The 19,126-nt window shown below is 50.7% G+C and overlaps 1 protein-coding gene across 1 annotated transcript in view; it reads right to left on the reverse strand.

Annotated features, from left to right (window-relative positions):
- Nucleotides 1-16,395: 16,395 nt before the first annotated feature.
- The window catches only part of PGBD5 (piggyBac transposable element derived 5), a 105,993-nt gene continuing 103,262 nt past the window's right edge, over nt 16,396-19,126 (reverse strand). The window contains exon 7 of the mRNA XM_025395427.1: nt 16,396-18,370. Within this exon, the coding sequence (XP_025251212.1) occupies nt 18,175-18,370 (196 nt within the window). The 3' untranslated portion in view covers nt 16,396-18,174. The remainder of the gene's footprint in view (nt 18,371-19,126) is intronic.

A 19,126-nucleotide genomic window follows, 5' to 3' on the forward strand; every position in this document is an offset into this window, starting at 1 on the left:
GGGCTCGAGCAATCCTCCTGCCTCAGCATCCCAAGTAGCTGGGACCACAGGTGCGCACCACCACTCTGGGCTAAACTTGACATCCTTTATCTTGGCACAACCTAAAAAGACTGATGGTATTCAGTGTTGCTTTGGCTAAGTGGAAATGGGTACTCTCATCGGTGAAAATATAACTATAGACTGGCATAGCCTTTAGAAAAAACATGGAAGAATACAAGAAAATTCAAGACCCAGTTGCACCCTGAGGACTCTATCATACAAAAATACTAAAAAATGGATACAAAAATACATACGGCCAGGGATCATGCAGCAAGTTTTGTAAAAGTCAGGTATCCTAAAAGCTTATCAATGGGGGAATCATTTTGATATCTTTGTACATATATACTGTGGCATGTATTACATCATTTAAAAATAGTGTAGACACATATAAATAAAGAAAGATCAATGATAACACAAAAAGTGACAAATATGTATAATCTGATCAAATTAATGTTTTAAAAAAAGAAAAAGAAGGCTGCGTGTATGTAGAAAGGCCTAGAAAGAGCTCTGTATAAATCTATTTTGCACTGCTATAAAGGAATATCAGATACTGGGTAATTTATCAATAAAAGAGGTTTATTTGGCTCACAGTTCTGCAGGCTGCAGAGAAGCATGGCACCAGCATCTGCTTCTGCTGAGGGCCTCAGGGAGCTTCCAGTCTTTGTGGGAGGGGAAGGGAAGCTGTCATGTCACATGGCAAGAGAAAGGGAGCGAGAGAGAGAGGGGAGGACATGCCAGGCTCTCTTTATTTTATTTACTTATTTTTTTGAGGTGGAGTCTCACTCTGTCACCCAGGTTGGGGTGCAGTGGTGTGATCTCGGCTCAGTGCGACCTCTGCCTCCCAGGTTCAAGAGATTCTCAGGCCTTGGCCTCCTGAGTAGCTGGGATCACAGGCGCCCGCCACCAAGTCCAGCTAATTTTTGTATTTTTAGTAGAGATGGGGTTTCACCATGTTGGCAAGGCTGGTCGTGAACTCCTGACCTCAAGTGATCCATCCAGCTAGGTCTCCCAAAGTGCTGAGATTACAGGCATGAGCCACCAATTCTGGCCCCAGGCTTTTTTTTTTTTGAGACTGAGTCTCATTCAATCACCCAGGCTGGAGTGCAGTAGTGCAATCTTGGCTCATTGCAACCTCTGCCTCCTGGGTTCAAGTGATTCTTGTGCCTCAGCCTCTTGAGTAGTTGGGATCATGGGCACCTGCCACCATGCCCAGCTAATTTTTCTATTTTTAGTTGAGATGGGGTGTCACCATGTTGGCCAGGCTGGTCTTGAACTCCTGACTTCAAGTGATCTGCCTGCCTCGGTCTCCCAAAGTGCTGGGATTACAGGCGTGAGCCACCGCACCTGGCCCCAGGCTCTTTTTAAACAACCATATCTCAAGGTAAGTAATAGAACAAGAGTTCATTTATTGCCATGGGGATGGCACCAAGCCATGCCTAAGGGATCCACCCCATGATCCAAGCACCTCTCATTAGACCCCACCTCCAACAAGGGGGATCACATTTCAACATGAGATTTGGAGGTGACAAATATCTAAACTATATCAAGCTCTGAAAGTAAAACTCAATTGGTGCACAGTGGTCACCTCTCCCAGACTCAGAGGGCAGCAGTCAATGCCCTGTCGTGGTGGGAGTGGAGGAAGGAAGGAAGATGTGTGGTCAATTTCATCATTTTATGAAATGCATGAATACTAATGAGAATTTCTTATGATGACATGTCCAATTATCTTTTGGTAATTAAAAAAAAAAAAAAGGTTGTGCCAACAGCAAAACGGGGAAGGAAGGATGTTTATTGACAGTCATCTACAATGACAGGAGTTTAACTCATTGGTCTCATGGAGACATTAAAAGCATCTCTAAGTAGAGTTGATGTAGCCTTCCAAGAGTGTATCCCCGAACCTCACCTGGAGCCCAACAGCAAGTGTCACAAACAAGTCAATGCTTTTAGTTTACTGAGAAAAAAAAAATTCAAAGTCTGAGGCAAGGGCACTTAAGCTTAAACAGTTGCAGGTTGATGGAACCTTTGTAAATCTGATGAAATCTATGGACTTCTTCCCAGAAAGAAAAAGAAGGTCACATATACATACATAAAACAATATTTTCCTTGCAGTTGGAGCCCTGAATTCCTGCCCTACAGAAGAAATAATGATTTTCCTGCCCGTGAGGCCCTTCAGCACTGGGGCTTAATCCACTTTTTTGACTCCCAACTACTCCCTCTCCCACCCAACCCCATTCACTCATTGGCTCCCTACCCGACACCTTCGCTCACTCCCTGTCTATGTCCAAGGCCTTCCCTCCCTCCACTTTCCTGGCTGGCTCAGCTTCCCTCAGGTCCTAGTTTTCTCCTGGTCACCCCCCTGGAACTCACCGCAATACACTGTAGCCAATCAATTCTGCCTCTGCCTGGGTCTTACTGGTCACGGCATGCTGGGCATTCAGAAAATCGTTAAAGCTGCTTCTTCCTTGAATAACTAACCAGGTGAATGAAAATGAATGACAGCAAGCAACTAATTATCATTAAATAGTTAATGGAAGAAAGTTCTTCTATGTTACCTTTGGGGATAGTTTTAAATAAGAGACGCTTAGAGAGTGAAAGCAGAGAGGATCTAAGGTGGGAGCAGTGGTGGTGTTTCTTTTCAGTAGAGAGGATGCTCAGGGTCCTTCAGATCCCATCAGGGGAAGCAGTGCCTGCTGCCTGGGGTTCCTTCCAGCACGCAGCTCATGATGTCAATCAAGTCTACTATCTGCAGGAGCAAAGGAAGAATCTGTTATTTGTAACTCACTCCTCCTGTGGGAGCCAATCCTCAGATAATGGAGAATCCCTGAGGAGGTCCCTCTATCTGGGCTGCTATTTCTCAGCAAGATTAACCTGGACCATTCTGGAAAGAATGCTGTTTACCCTTGTACCAAGAAGACATTCGGAAAGAAAGATGCATCATCCTCCCTGCAAAGTCCTATTGGGCTAACCACGCTTGTGCCTGTTGCTGGCTCTGTCTCCCTGGCACTTAGACCTGTGCAAAGGCGGAAGCACCTTGTGATTTAGTTGTGAGAGCCAAGCAGGAGTCTAATATCCTGCTTAGTGTCCGGCTGCCAGGTGGCTGGCAGCCAGGTCCTGTTTCCTGATGTCCACTCCCCTATTGTGGTACAGTCTTAGTCATCACACCTAGTCAAAGCCTTCTGGTCTGACTTGGAGGCAGTGCCTCCTGGATAATCACTTGGACGTGGACAGTCAGCTTTGGGCCCACCGGGTGTGCTGTATCCCTCTCTGGAATATCCACCGAGTTCTCAGCCCCTACTCTTGAACCAGGAGATTTGCAGGCATTAGTCAATCATTAAGTAGCAAGTGTCCCTTATTACCAAAAGGAAGGATGGACCCTCCACAAAGAGGGGCAGCTGGTGGCACACACAGATTTCAGAGCAGAGGGATTTCTTAGGGTTCAAGTGATCTTGAACCCTGCAGGGCTAGGGGTGGGGAGGCGGGAGGAAGGAGGGATCCAGGACTGGCTCCCAAAATCTATTCTGCACCTCTCAGCTCTCCCAGGCCCTAGATATGGCTCTCATGTCCCCTCCCCACATCCCTTAGACCTTTGCTCTCCCCGTCCCCACTGCACTTTGGGCTGGACCGCCTGTCATTCAGCTCCACTGGGTTCTGCTGCTGCTTGTGGCTGGGAGGGTGGCTTGGAAGAAAAAGAGACCACGAAAGACAGCCTCCTTGGAGTTGAATCTTTTAGAAAGTCTAGCGCCTTCATACCAAAAATATTGGCATCTTCCTAGAATATGTCCTGTATGATCCATGTTAGGCTAAAGGTATGTTTCTTTTACTTTACGTTGCATTATCAGGCCCTGGGAAAGGGGACACGGTGCGGGGCTTGTCTTCCCACACCAACGACTCTTCAGATAGGTACAAGGAAGGTGGAAGAAAGAGGGAAAGGGAGGCAGGAGTGTGGGGCCACTCCAGACAGCCTCCATGGTCTTGCCCGGCCAGGCTCTGGAGGTGCTAAGCTTCCAGAACCGTGCCCTCCTGTCCCGAGCCCTCCCCAGTGCTGCCTGGCTCCAGCAGGCCTTGAATTTTTTTTTCTTTCTGTTTTTAAGAGACAGAGTCTGGCATTGTTGTCCAGGCTGCAGTGCCGTGGCGCCATCATAGCTCACTGCAGTCTCGAACTCCTGGTCTCAGGTGATCCTCCCACCTCAGTCTCCCAAAGTGCTGGGATTACAGGTGTGAGCCACCACACCAGTCAGTCCTTGACTTCCACTGGACTTTGGAGGCCAACGGCACCGGCACCATGTGAAAATGGGCTCTGCTTCCATTTCAGTTGTGTCTCTAAAGACCAAGCAGAACAAGCTGAGCCCCCAACCCTGCAAAGTAGGTCGGTCCCAGCCCCAGCACAGGGCTCAGCACCCCCTTGGAACACTGGGGATAGAGTTGGGGGATAGGCGACCTCTTTGTGCCAGCTGTCAGGGTGCTGTGGGCTTCCTGCCCCCTCGACACTGGTTGGGGGGGCCTCCTCCCACTGAGTGGGTGAGGGGGTGGGTTCCAGAGCTACCCAGGGCTCTCTTGCAGTTGGGCCACAGGAAGAGCCATCAGGTATCCTGGGGCATCTTAGGAAGATCCTTCCTGGCGGGACTTGGCCCCAGGCAAGGGCAGACAACCCTGCCCAGAGCCCAGGAAAGCCAGCCTCCCAGCGCCTTGGAGGCCGGTTGGGGATGGAGGCGGTACAGGACTGGCTGGAGCTAACCTAAGCGGCCCATACCCCTCCACACCCCTCCACATCTCTCCACGCCCCTCCACACCCCTCCACATCCCTCCACATCCCTCCACGCCCCTCCACACCCCTCCACGCCCCTCCACGCCCCTCCACGCCCCTCCACGCCCCTCCATGCCCCTCCACGCCCCTCCACGCCCCTCCACATCCCTCCACGCCCCTCCACACCCCTCCACACCCCTCCACATCCCTCCACATCCCTCCACGCCTCTCCATGCCCCTCCATTCCTCTCCACATCCCTTACACCCCTCCATACCACTCCACGCCCCTCCAGGCCCCTCACTCCCCTCCATGCCCTTTCTGGTGCTGCCTTTCAGATGCAGAGGCCAGAGCACGGGGCCCAGAGCAGCAGCCAGACAGATCACACCTGGCCCCATGGGCTGCGGGCCTGGATAAGGGTCTCAAGTGGGATGGGTCCCCTGGGCTGAGCACTGCCCACTGTGGTTGCAGCTGAGTCTGAACCAACATCACTGTGGCCTCTGAGAGCCCTGGGGCTGTGCCACCTAACAGTGTGTTCAACACAGGAGGGAGCGAGACCATTCGGCCAATGGAACCCTTCCTCTCCTGGGTTTCATGGTGTCCTGAGGGTTTTGCATGTGACTTGTGATACCTGGATAACCTGGGCATGCAGGTGGCAGTGCTTAAGACTGCATCTGTAGCCCTGAGTTCAGGTTCAGACTCACTGCACATGCTGTGAACCCTAAAGGAGTCAACAGCCTTTCTGGGCCTCATTTCCCCGCTACACAGTGGGCATAAGAATACCTGCCCAGCTTTCTTCCCAGGGTCCTTGTGAGACATCAGGAACTGGAGCTCCCAGGTACTAGAGTCCCCACTGAAACCACCTCAGGGCTCAGCCAGCCGAGTGAGAATCCCAGTGCACACTGGGAGTAAGCACTGTGGCTTGACAAGGCCCCAGGCCACCTGCTCTCTGTGCCCCACAGTTTCTTGTGCATGGCCAGAGTCACCAGAGGCGGTGCGGGTCCTGGGAGAGCCCTGCAGCCCCCAGCCCAGCTTCGCTTCTCACCATCTCGCAGCAGTTTGTGGGTGCTGCCAGTCTGTCTCCCACACATGCCACCACATTGGCTAAGGAAAGGCTTGCAAATGAGACATGAATTCCCCAATTAAGCTTGCTGGAACGGTGCCCCCAAATAAAGAAATTAATTAAAGTCTTTTTGCCAACATCAGCTGGGCTGGAGGTGGGCTTGGATGTCCTGTCTTGGAGCTCATGCCTCCTTCTGAGAGCGCAACCTTAGCTCCCTGGTGTCTTGTGCATTGAAGGCAATAAAGGTCCAAGGAAGGGAAAACCTCAGAAGCTTGGGTGGCCCCACTGTGTCCCCGCTGCCTGTTGGTGGCCCACAGTGTCATACGGGGTCAGGGGGAGGCTGAGCTGTCCCAGGTCAGGAGGCATGACCTCTTTACCACCTTGACTGTGTCCCTGCAAGTTAACCAATGACACAGAACAATCCAGATGTTTGTTGGGAGTAGTGGCAGGAAGAGCTGCTTGCTCCTAGATATTTTCCAAAAGAGAGATGAGTCACATGGTCTGGGAGAGGGTGTGATGTTGAGGAAATGCGGGAGCTTTGGGTTCAAATCGTTCTGGGTTCAAATCCTGACCGTCCTTTACTTAGGGAGGTGAGAGCGTGTTTGAGCATCGCTATTCTCATTTGTAAAATGGAGAGGAAGTCATGAGGGACGAGAGACAGGGCTGTCCAGGAGCCTTGCTCTAGACCAGCGGTCCTCAACCTAGGCCTCGGGGGGAACCCAGGCACCTGCAGTGATTCCAACGCAGAACGGCTGAGGACTGGACTGGGGTGGGTCCTCGGAGTCACTTGGCAGTCCCTCTTGTTAGACCTTGCTCCAATCTGGCCTCTCAGGGAGCCTGGCTACACCAGCCTGCTATCCCCACTCCCTGGCACTCCCCAGATCCTGCTCTGTGTTTTCCTTTTCCGTAACACTCGATGTCCTTCAAAAGGTTCTGTTGAGGCCAGGCGTGGTGGCTCACACCTGTAATCCTAGCACTTTGGGAGGCCAAGGTGGGTGGATCACCTGAGGTCAGGAATTCGAGACCAGCCTGGCAGACATGGTGAAACCACATCTCCACTAAAAATACAAAAATCAGCCAGGCGTGTTGGTGCGTGCCTGTAATCCCAGCTACTTGGGAGGCTGAGGCAGGAGAATCACTTGAACCTGGGAGGTGGAGGTTGCAGTGAGCCAATATCGTTCCATTGCACTCCACCCTGGGAGACAAGAGAGAAACTGTCTGTCGCAAAAAAAAAAAAAAAAAAAAAAAAAAAAAAAAAAAAGATTTTGTGACCCTTTTTGTGTTTATGGTGCTCTCTCCTCCCGCTGGAACATAAGCTCCATGAAGGCAGGGATCTCTGTGTTGGTGACTGTCCCCAGAAGTGCCTGTCCCTAACAAGTCCTGGTAAACACTGGCTGGAAGCCAAAATGTGTTTCAGCAAGCCCCTTTTCTGTTCCTGTCCCCATTGCTTTAGGTTCTATAGTCTTGATGACTTTGCTTTTTGTTTCCATCTCTTGCTCTGGACCAGCAGAGATCTCGTCTGTCTTATTTAGGGCAGTGTCCACAGTGCCTGGAACACTGTCCACTCCAAACTCAAAAGGCATTTGTTGAAAGAATGCGCTATGGTGTGCAGGGGATGGAGGTTCATAAGGTGTCCTCTGCTGCTCTCTGCTGGGAAGCCATGGGAAAGGCTTCATCTCCAAGAAGGTGGACAGACTCTGAAAAGGGGGAGGGTGAAAATTTGGTTTGGGAGCCTGAAGAGCAGGTTGTTAATTACATATTTTTTGTTTTAACACTGTTAAAATCAGACAAAGCTGCCCACACCTTCCCACTCTCCTGGGCCCTTCTTCATTCCATCCATGCCAGGACAACAATCCTGGATTTTTATTTTTGTTTTTTTCATTAAGACAATTTTTAATTGATGCCTAATAGATGTACATATAGTTTCAGGGCATCATGGATTTTGAAGTATTCCATCCTGTTAACTCCATGAATACACTTATTCTCGCAGGTACTGGCTCCCCGTTTTGGGGTTGGACTCCCCTCTCCTGGTCTCTCGACATTTTGCTTTGCTGGAGGGTGAGTGTGAACAGAGCCACTGCCAGCATTGGGCCTCACTCAGGCCGCATAAGGCCAGACTGCTGCTAAGGGCTGGGGCAACTGGGGGAAGGACAACTCTCCATCTTTTTCTAGTTCCTGGGACTGGGGAGAGTGTGAAGGGGACAGAGAGGTGAATCAGCCACAGCCTAACTGGGAAATGCTTGGCACAGAAAAATCCCATGTCCAGTTAACTTTGGCTTCCTCAGGATCCAGAGCCTCCTCCCTCCAGACTGTTTACTGTTCCTTTAGGCAGATTTCTTTTTCAATTTTTAGTTTTTAGAGGCAGGGTCTCACTGTGCCTTGTCTAGGCTGGACTGCAGTGTCGTGACCATAGCTCACTGCAGCCTCAACTACCTCGGCTAAAGTGATCCTCTTGTTCCAGCCTCCCCAGTAACTGGAACCAGAAATTTTTAATGTGTATAGACTTCACATTCTCTTGCCTTGTACTGTCAGGTTGGTTTAACTAGGGCAGAATTTTCAGGCTCATATCTATTGGCCCAAGATCTTCCCAGTGACAAATCCTTGAGCTTTTTGGCCCTAAATCAGCTAGTGACACGTGGGTTTGTTCCAAAAAATGAGTCTACTCATTTTGTAGAATAACATCCACACCTGACCTCTCTCTGGCCAGGTCAGTCTCCCATAACAATTACTTTTAAAATATTCTGCCCCAGAGACAGAACACAATTCATGTATCCCCATTTGTGGTTGAGAAAATATGGGCATCATTCCTTGATTAATTTTTACATACTATTATTATTCTGGCCACATGAGATAATGTGTTTGTGTCTCTCCCACTATTTGACAGCTCTTGATGGCAAAGACTGTCCTTGCTTATCCCCTTCGTGTTTAGCACAGTGCTTACTGATTTAGAAGAGCTCAATGAAAGTTTCTTAAATGAGTGACTTAGTCCACTTGCCCTGTACTATTCTTCTGTTCAAACTAGAAAACAGCTGTTTTTTTTGTGTTTGTTTATTCCTGTGCATGCCCCCAAAGGCCCACACCCCTGGGAGATGGTTCTGTTTTTTTGTTTGTGTGTGTGTGTGCGTGTTTAAACAAACAGGGTCTTGTTCTGTCACCCAAGTTGAAGTGCAGTGGTGCAATCAACGCTCACTGCAGACTTGAATTTCTGGGGTTGAGCGATCCTCTGCTTCAGCCTCCCAAGTAGCTGGGACTACAGGTGCATGCCACCATGCCCAGGTTTTTTTTTTTTTTTTTTTTTAGACAAAGTTTTGCTCTGCCACCCAGGCTGGAGTGCAATGTGCCATCTCGGATCACTGCAACCTTTGCCTCCCAGGTACAAGTGATTCTCCTGCCTCAGCCTCTTACTGGGATTACAGGCGTGCGCCACCATGCTCAGCTAATTTTTGTATTTTCAGTAGAGACAGGGTTTTGTCATGTTTTCCAGGCTGGTCTTGAACTCCTGACCTCAAGTGTTCCACCCACCTCAGACTCCCAAAGTGCTAGGATTACAGGTGTGAGCCACAGCACCCAGCCCAGCTAATTTTTTTATTCGTTTTTTAAGAGACAGGGTCTCACTATGTTTCCCAGGCTGGTCTGGAACTTCTGGCCCCAAGTGATCCTCTTTCCTTGGCTTCCCAAAGTGCTGAGATTACAGGCATGAGCTACTGCACCCCAGCACCACTGGAAGATGTGATCAGCATTCAGGCTGGGCCCTGGGATCAGTAAACTAAATCCCATCATCACATTCATTTATAAATCGGCTTTTGAATCCTCCTTGTTGAAGTTTTGCCTCATTCTGGATGTCTCTACCCTCAAAATATCTTGGATACAAAAGGTTACATCCTCACCCTACTACTGTTGAGAGGGGAAGGTCCCTGTGCACTGTGGGAACCCTGAGGCTCGAGAACCTGTATGCCAGGTGATGGGCTGGGGGACGGGCATCCAGAGGGGGACATGGAATATCCTGTGCTCAGCAAAGGAATGTGGGGGAGGGGAAGAGGAGAAGGGAAGAAGAGAGGGAGGAAGAGGAGGGAGGGAGAAAGAGAAAGAATAGTTATTTGCAAAGCACAGAGTCAGAGGCCATGAAATGTGGAAAAGAAAATGAGGGGCAGACATATAAAAGATAGCGGAGAAGGGAAGGCACTGATTTTATAAAATAAATGATTACATCAGGGATAAACACAACAAAAGTAAAGGTAAATTTAGTGCTTACTAAAGAGTCTGCAAAGATTTGAACTCATTAACATTTTAAGAGTGTTTGATAATTATTTTTGGCTTATAGAAAAACAAGGAATAATGTTTGTTATACTGTGCTGTAAAAACACTTGAATTCCTGTGTTAGATGGAGAAACACAAGCTTCTCAAATTTTTTTCTCTTTTGTAGATATGGGGGTCTCACTGTGTTGCCCAGGCTGGTCTCAAGCTCCTGGCCTCAAGTGGTCCTCCTGCCTCGGCCTCCTAAACTGCTGGGATTACAGCTGTGAGCCACTGTGCTCAGCCCTCAAAATCATTTGTGATTAAAAAAAAACAAAACAGAAAAAACCCTGGAAAATGGGAACCGTCATCTCACTTTATATAGAGATTTTCTATGATAAGAAAAACAATGCCCACTTTGTGACTGTCAGGATAATGCTGCTAAAGCCAACATCGTTCTGAACTGCAATAATGAAAGCATCTGACTGGGTGGCATTTGCTGGTGAAACCGGGGACATGGTGAACGTCCAGTCACGAGCGGGCAGCTGCAGCTCTCCTGGAGTCCTTGGCATTCTGCATACACCAGTGCTCTTAAACACTGCTTCCTCCTGTTCCTGCTTCTGACAACAGCGCTCACCCCAGATTCTGGAACCTTTTGAGGAGGGGGAGGAGAATAGCAGAGACCCATAGGGCCGTGGTAATGACAGCAGCCAGAGGAGGTACAGGCTGCAGAATCCGGTCTGATGGTGGAGGGAAGATGGGAGGGGAGAGGAGGAAGACCCCTGTGGGGATCCCCTTGGCTTTTCCCAGGGTCAGGGGCAGGGTTGAGGAAGCTAAGGTGTTAGCACATGCCTGAGCCCCCTGAAGACCCCCCTGCCCTGTCATTCCCTCTTCATCATCCAGAGAGCCCCGGGGTGGGTTTCCCAGGCCTGGCCGACCTCCCTTGCTATTCATTTCCAGCAACAGACCTCATCATGCTGTCATGAGCGTCCTGTCCTGTATCCTCTCTCCCTCATCAGCCACCCACAAAGAAAGACTACCAGAGAGAAGAAAACAGAATGCATTTGACCGCATTTCAAAGGCAGTGACTGTAAACAAACTTGGTTGAAGAAATAAGTACCACATGACAAGATGCCTGAATCTTTTTTTTTTTTTTTTTTTGCCATATTTCACATTTGAGAACCCAGAATTCAGCTCCTGTTATACACAATTTGTAAAAATTTATTGCCTTGGCGTAAAGTCAAAATCATGTCTTGGTGTAAAAAATCATGCCTTGGCGTAAAGTCAAAATCTTCACAGAAGGGTATGCTTCGTGTCACCAAATGGGGGTGCAGCTGTGTGCTATCTGTACAGTTTTTGATAAAATTTTTCTGTGAAAGATTCTTAACTGGAAATTGGAAGGGAAAACAAGAAGAAACAATGTAATGTAGTGGTGGAAACAAAATTCTCACGATGAATAGCAGTCTTTCCAGATTCTTTGACACGGATTTCCTCATCGTGAATGGCGGCTCTCCTGAACTAGGAGGGAGTGTAAATCTCCATTTGAGGAAGGGGAAGAAGAGCGTGGAGGGTGAGGGCCTCCCCCTGAGAGAGCCAGTTGTGTTCATGATTTTGGTTCCTTCTTCCTCCTCATTAAGCATCTGCCCAGGAGCCCAGGAGCCAGGGCTTAGCTTCCTGGCTATTTTCATCTCTTCTTAGTGAGGATCAGCATTGCCAGCCCACTGAGCCCAGTAGGGTCACCCCTCCCCACTGGGAATTGCACCCCCCGCCCCCTGCCAGAGCTCCCTGCAGGAACCAGCTGCCTCTAGTGGGAGACACTGAGTAAAGGCAGAGGGGCCCCTCCTTTCTGGGGTGCCCTGTGCTAGTGTTGGGCAGCTCTAAGGTTGGAAACTGCTTTCCCCACTGAGCTGAAGGCTGCCTCCTGGGATATGCACCCAGTGGTCCCCATTCGGCCCTAGGAGCCACTCACATCAAGTCTGGCTGTATCCCAAGGGTGACCAGGACAGCCCTGTGAGTGGCAGTTCCCCTCCTGGAACACTGCCTCACCAGCTCATCACCCCAGTCCTGTGGGCTGCTCCTCCCTCACCTGGTTTCTATGCGGACCCACCATCCTTGCCCTCCTGGACCCCTAAACTGGCCCACGTGCTTTGTTGTAGAATGGCGGCCAGGACTGGACATGTGGTTTGATTGCTAAGGACCCAGCAGAGGCTCATTGTGTGGTAGACTCTGTATTTTATCGTGTGTGTGTGTGTGTATTATACACACACACATACAAGATATATACATAGTAAGTGGACACTGTGTATATATATCTATATGCATATATATGTACACATATGTACACACACACTGTATGTATATACATACATATATGTATTATATATGTATACATATATATGTATATATGTATTAAGTGGACACTGTACTTCTGATGTGGATAAGGTGATGAACCTAAAAAGTCACACTATTCTATGGCATTATGTTTAGATGGAGCCTTAACAATCCTGAAACTCCAGATCTTCAATTTGCCCTGAACACTGTACGCAATTGTTCTGGGCCCATCTTTATAATCTATTGAAATAACAGGGACTGTGTCCCCTGCTTCCATCCACTGTTCATCCCTTTTGTGTTCTACCCACTGGGAGGGAGTTCTCAAGGGGGAAGCTAGAAGTAGTTTTAAAAAGACAGGAAAGCCTAGAGAAAGAACCAACCAAAAAGCAAAAAATGCTCATCTGCCCAGTTAGGGTTTTTTTTGCTACCACGACTCTTGCCAAAATTTGGCTGTTTCTTAGTGGAGGAAGGTGGACATGAGAATTGAGCTGGGAACAAGGAACCCTCACATGGATCGTCAGGCTGGAGGAGGAGGTGGGCACCATACTTCCTTTGAGAAAACAGAAGCAAGTATAGGACACTGTGGAAGTGAAAGGAATAAACTTACTCGTGTTTAGGAGCTAGAGCCTTCCTTTTGGCTTGGGCATGACCTCTTGGATAGCTGGGAACACTGTCCCTGCTCATGTTTGGGGCGTGCCCCCTGGATAAACACATGCATACCTGGCTCTCAGGGCGAGCTGCAGGTTGGCAAGTCCTGGTCAAACGCAGTGTGACTGCAGCCTCTCGAGGAGGCTCAGACTCTTGTGTTTGCAGGGATGTGCTAAGCCAGATGCATGTGATGGCTGCCAAGCAAGGTGGAGCATCCGGGGGCTGCTAGGTCCAGCAGCAACACCGACTGCCACCTCCCCCACACGGGGTCTCAGCCCCTGGCTGGAGCCTTCCTTCGGTGGAGAATCAGCCTGCTCTGTGCCCCCCATGGGCTTCAGTCATGGCACCCTCAAGGGCACAGATCACGTTGGGGTAACGTGTGCCTAGTTCTTAGCACAACGCCTGGCCTGTAGCAGTTCAGAAGCAGTAGTGGCTGAGAGCCAGGAAGCCCTGGAGCAGACGGAGTGAGGGTCAACCTGGCTGCATACTCTGTAGTCACCACGGCTCTCGGAGCGTCACGTTCCCATCACAAAAGGGAGACCGATGGTTCTCAACTCCCAGGACAATGCTGAGCACTCAGCAACGTAACCATACAGGGAGACATGACCTGCTGGAACAGAAACCCTCCTTGCGCACTAACCATCACCCTTTAGTCCAGCGAGGCTTGGGTGAAGATGGCAGAAGAATGAATGAAAGACTAGCGAGATGCACCAAGAACAGAGGTGTGCTGCCCGGGGGGGACCCTTGGGGAGGGGAGGGCCAAGGCCGATTTCTCTGTTGGGCTCAGCCTCACCCTTCACTCCTTCACTTCTCACTGAACTTCCTTGGCCACAGGATGCCCCTCCCACCTGAGGGAGCCAGGAGGCTTGACGTGCGAGTGAAGCCGCACACACTCCTCCATCGCCTTCCTAGGTCTCTCATACAAGCCCAGGTTCTCCCCGCCCTTTCTGTTTTCATCTCCAAATACATGCACAAAAGGTCAAGCTTCCAAGCAACTAAGGAAAAAACCTGAAAAATGGTATCTGCTCATAGAGTAGCTAGTGAGATGGAGTGCACAATCAAAACTGCGGCGGGAGTCTCCTTGTTAAGACCTGAACGTGGGTATACACGGAAGGGTGCAGGTGCCCCACCCCCACGGAACACAGTTCACACACAGCCGCCACCAGCGCCAGCACCACCGTCCTACACTCAGAGAGGCTGCCCGGCCACCACCAGACAGAGGTCAGAGCTAGGAGAATGTGCCTGGGCTGCTGGAGAACTGGGCTGTGGACTGGGCACGCCAGGGAGGGAGGGACACACAGATGGCTAAATGGCAGCGAGCTGCAGGGCCAGAGGGCTTGCTCCCTCTCCGGTGCTATTTTATGGCAACAGCTCTAAGTGCCACTTTGGCACCTGATACTCTTTAGTTCTTATCGGGAGAGAATGACATACCTGCAAAGAAGGCTGAGAAATACTCTCGAAGATGAGACACACAGAAGCCACAAAGAAAAAGGGATTAAGTGATGGAGTCAAAAGTGAGAAGCCTCAGTTATGTTCCTGATAAGGACGGAAGGTGTTTGGGTAGACAGCCAAGCCCGCATTGATTGACACAGGGCCGTAACGGGAGAGATTTCTTCACAGAACTGTTTTCCAAAGGGCTGCAGAGGCCACCGGTGAGGCGAGGGCACTGGGGCACTTTCCCTGGCCACTACCTTGTGAACTTCTGGGGACTTCTTTCATTTGGTACCCCCACTACACAAGGCTAAGGCTTTCCACCGCCAAGGCTTGGCAAGCCCTTGCTTAAGGAAGAGGGATCAGAACCACAAAGCTGGCATGTGGGTGAAGACAGTGCCTCTGGCCTAGATCCCAGGGCACTCTGATGAGACCCATAGCTGACTCCACTCCCCACCCCATCCCACTCTCCCCATGCTGCAAGCTGGGGCCGTCTGGGTGAGGAAAGTGCTGTGGTTCTGGCTCAGGGTCTGGCGCAGCCAAGGACTCTCCGTGTCCAAATGCCCCCCAGGATGGTGGCTCCCTACCAGGCGAACTTTAGCTTCAGTTGTTGTTAAGCTCCAAAACACCTACCTCCATCTAGGATGAGAAAAGGACCCAGGTGGAGGGTGATGTCCCAGAGCTCATAATGAGTGTTTACAGTATTTGGATCAGCAGAGAGGATTGGATATGGAAAGGAGAAAAATTCCCTAGAAAGGTGTCAGGTAAGTCAGGGATAAAATTCCCCATCCTCGTGATGAATCGGGACAGCCAGTGCCCACAGCAGTTAGGACGCAGCCTCCTGCATCAGGCAAACCCAGGACTGCTTACCTAGGTGAGCCACTGCACCTCTCCACCTGGGCGTGGTGAGAGTCCATGCCTAACCCACAGGGATCCCTGTGAGGAGTAAGGTCCTCGGGCAGAGGGGCCACCCCAAGCCGCCTGGAAGTGTGCCTGCTTGTTAGCCACCACTGTCACACCCTTCATTCCAACACAGCACCCTCGAGGGTGCAGGAGACAGATCTGGGAGGCACCACACCCAAGGTCACCTTTCTCCCTGATCAGTGTGTCGTTGACTTGTTCTTGCCCCAATCCCAGGCCAGTGGGGAGGTTTTTTGCCATGAATGCAGACTGGAGGAGAATGTGGAGTGGGCTTGTGGAGTGGCAGGTCCCCATGGTCCTCCCGGGCCTGCCCGGCTTCCTCTCAGCCTGATGCTTGGCGACCCCCCTCACTGTTGGGGGCTGAGCCTGGGTCCCTGGGGAGGATGGTGACACATGGGCCACACAGGAAGGATTCAGAACCTTCCAGGCTCTGTCCTGGGGGCCTGCGATCTTCTTGCCTCTTGCACGCTGCAGAGTTAACTCAATTTTGGTGACCAGGCCTGGACTGATCTAGTCAGTAAACTGGATGCATTTGCTCAGAATGACCCAGCCACCAAGACTTTCCATATGACTTGCCTGACTTTTGAAAGATGACCCTAGTATAATGTCCCATGGACCACAGGAAGACTTTGTTCAAACTCGAGGCTTTTTTTTTTTTTTTTTTTTGAGAGGGAGTCTCCCTCTGTCACCCAGGCTGGAGGGCAGTGGCACGATCTTGGCTCACTGCAACCTTCACCTCCCCGGTTCAAGCTATTTTCCTGCTCAGCCTCCCAAGTAGCTGGGACTACAGGTGCTCACTACCATGCCCAGCTAATTTTTGTATTTTTAGTAGAGATGAGGTTTCATCATATTGGCCAGGCTGGTCTCAATCTTCTGAGCTTGTGATCCGCCCGCCTTGGTCTCCCAAAGTGCTGGGATTACAGGCGTGAGCCACCGCACCCTGTCTGTTCCCTGACCTTTTAAACAAATTCACGTATTAACAGAGAATCAACATCTAAATAGACTTTTATTTTTATTTTACTTGTTTGGACAGAAAAGAAAATTCATCGGCTTTCATTAGAGTCTCCTTAAGTGTTGGAAACACATTAAACTCAGAAATAGTGGACCTTGTAGAAAAGCATCACAAATTAAAAATATATTTCTCCATGTGGTAAAAGTGCTTTCAATCCAATCAAAGGGCACGGCAAGGGTGTTTGGAAACACAATCTAAAATTTGGCCTGCAATCCGTGGCATCGAATTCCAACCACAGGGTGGGGGAGTCACCGTGATCTAGAGCACAGGAACCACGTGGGGCCCGGAGCATGCGGACAGCAACACTCGCAGTAACTGAGTGAGGACGAGGAACAGAGTCCCAAAGCCTGAGTAGAATAGATTCTGCATTTGTAAAAAATGAGGTGGTTACATAAACTGGGTTGAAAGGGGACCAGGTAATCCCAGAAATTCCTTGTTTCTGGTCTGTGGGGACGGTCAGATCCGCCCACCACTCTGGCACCGAGGCTTCCCCGGAGACACATAAACCTGGGTTGGGAAAGAGCCCAGATCTGCCTGGGGACACGCGAGCCTCGCTGCCAGCGTTGGGCATGCAGCCTCTCCAGTCCTGCGGTCAGCAACCGCCTCCGGCCCTCGTGTCAAATCACACCTGACCAGGGTTGTCACCACAGTCCCGTTTTGGGGATTTTCAAAGGCCAGCCCTGTTGTTCTGAGGGGCCACTCTGAGAAGGCAAACAGGGTCACTCACTACACACGGAGGAAAGACAATGAGCAAATGGCCATCGCAGAGAATTCGGTTGTGTGTTTCAGCAATGCTACATATTTTTCAAGACAAGTAATTCTGCCAATGATGACATCTGCGACAAAGCTTCGGGCCCGCGGGCTCCCCATGGGCCTGGTGGAGAGCAACCACGTCTGTTCGGAAGCCAGCGGCCCTTCCCGGCCCTGCCACAGGCCAGAACACAGAACTGTGGTCATGCAAGGAGCGGTGACTGAGGCCGGGGTTGGCGAGGGGGGTGGAGAGGAGGGGACATCTGCCTTTTACATTAGATCTGAAGCAACAGTAAGAAAATAACCTGAAGATATATTTAAAAATAAAAAATAGCATCACCCTTCACTCCAATTTTTTGGCATTTCTCTTTCTCCCCTGCCCACCAGCTAAGCAGAGGGAATGAGCAGGAATGCCTCATTTTTCAGAATAGGCACCCACTCCCCATTTCACTACTGCACACCCAGGATGCGTGACTTCTTCTAAGAGACCGGCTCAAAGGTGCTCACATGAGGCCAGTGCTGGAAAACTCCCCGGCCTCCCCCGACACCCAAGCCACTGTAACCAAGCAGGGCGTCTTTGCTTCCTTCAAGTCATGAACTTGAACCACGTCCCAGACGACTGTAGATCTTTAGGAAGCAGACGCCTCTCTTAGAGCATGCTCCAGCTCATTCCACCACAGGGCCTTCCTTCGCAGTCACAGTCCACGTTGCCTCCCAAGCTCCACGGATATCAGGAGAGAATCTGCCCTTGAGAACTTGGGTGTAGGTGCTCACTACGCTGGCGGCACTGTTTCCCGAGGGAGGATGTGCTCTTCTTGGAATGCAAATAAGGATAGCAACCGTCCTCTGATCAGGTCCATCCTGTCCCTCCAGAGGCCCTGTGCATCCCTCCCAGGCAGCAAACCACACACCAGGCCATCTCCGGGTCTCTGATGGGCAAGTTGGAACGGCAGGCTCTCCTCCCCCTCTCACCCCTCCCCTGACCGAGTCCTGCATCCCCAGCATCAGTGGGTCGGAGAGGCGTCCTCCAAGCCCAGCAGCTCTCTGACGAGTCTCTCCCCGAACTGCGCCCGGCTGTACCTCTTCACGTGGTAGGCGTCTGACATTTTGTACAGGATGTAGGCATTGTTGATGGCGATGCTGATGGCGAACCAGAACACCTGCTGCCAGGTCTTGTTTGGTTTATGAGAAATGAAATACCTGAAGACAGAGGGGAGAAGAACCGCTGACCTGATGGTTCATGGCCCCCGGAGATGCATCCCAAACGCCCCCCTCAGCACGGCCCGTGCGACGCTGCAGGCTCGCCCTCGACAGAAGCAGGAGGGCTGTGGGGGCAGGAGTCAGGCTTGGGATGTTAGGTGAGCTCTAGCTGGGGGCTTTGTCACAATAAACTTCATTTAAGACCAAGGAAGTGAAAAACAACAAGGTTGCTGGAGGAGAACCCGAAAGCCAGGTGCCAGGTGTGCTGGGGTGGTGCACAGCCCCGGAGTGGACAGGCACCTGGCAGCCCCTCCAGCTTCCCTGCTTGCTGAATGCTCCTTGCAAGGCTGTGTGTCCTGTGCAGCTGCCACTCCCTCGAGGCCAAGCTCTTCCTCAGCTCCAGGCCCCTGCAGGGTGTACCCTGTTCCCGAGTGTACCTTTGCCATCCCTGTAGATGGAAGTACAGAGGTCGCCCCTCTGGGAAGCCCACCTGGACCCTGAGGACACTGGCCTCCTTGGGAGCACCAGCCTCAGGCCTCACTCACTGCACTGTCTTCTCCATTTGTGAGTTTGCCTCAGCACCGTGTATAAAGTATGGGAGGATCAGTGTCCTCAATATCTCACTATGACTGAAATGCCCAGCACACAGCAGGCACCACAGACATCTATTCCACAAATGCCAGCTGTTGTAGAACAACCTCAAAGAACACAGGAAGGTGCCAGTACATAGTAGGTGCTCAGTGAACTAAATGCCAA

This window comes from Theropithecus gelada, chromosome 1 (genome assembly GCF_003255815.1).
Source record: "Theropithecus gelada isolate Dixy chromosome 1, Tgel_1.0, whole genome shotgun sequence".
Lineage (NCBI taxonomy): Eukaryota > Metazoa > Chordata > Mammalia > Primates > Cercopithecidae > Theropithecus > Theropithecus gelada.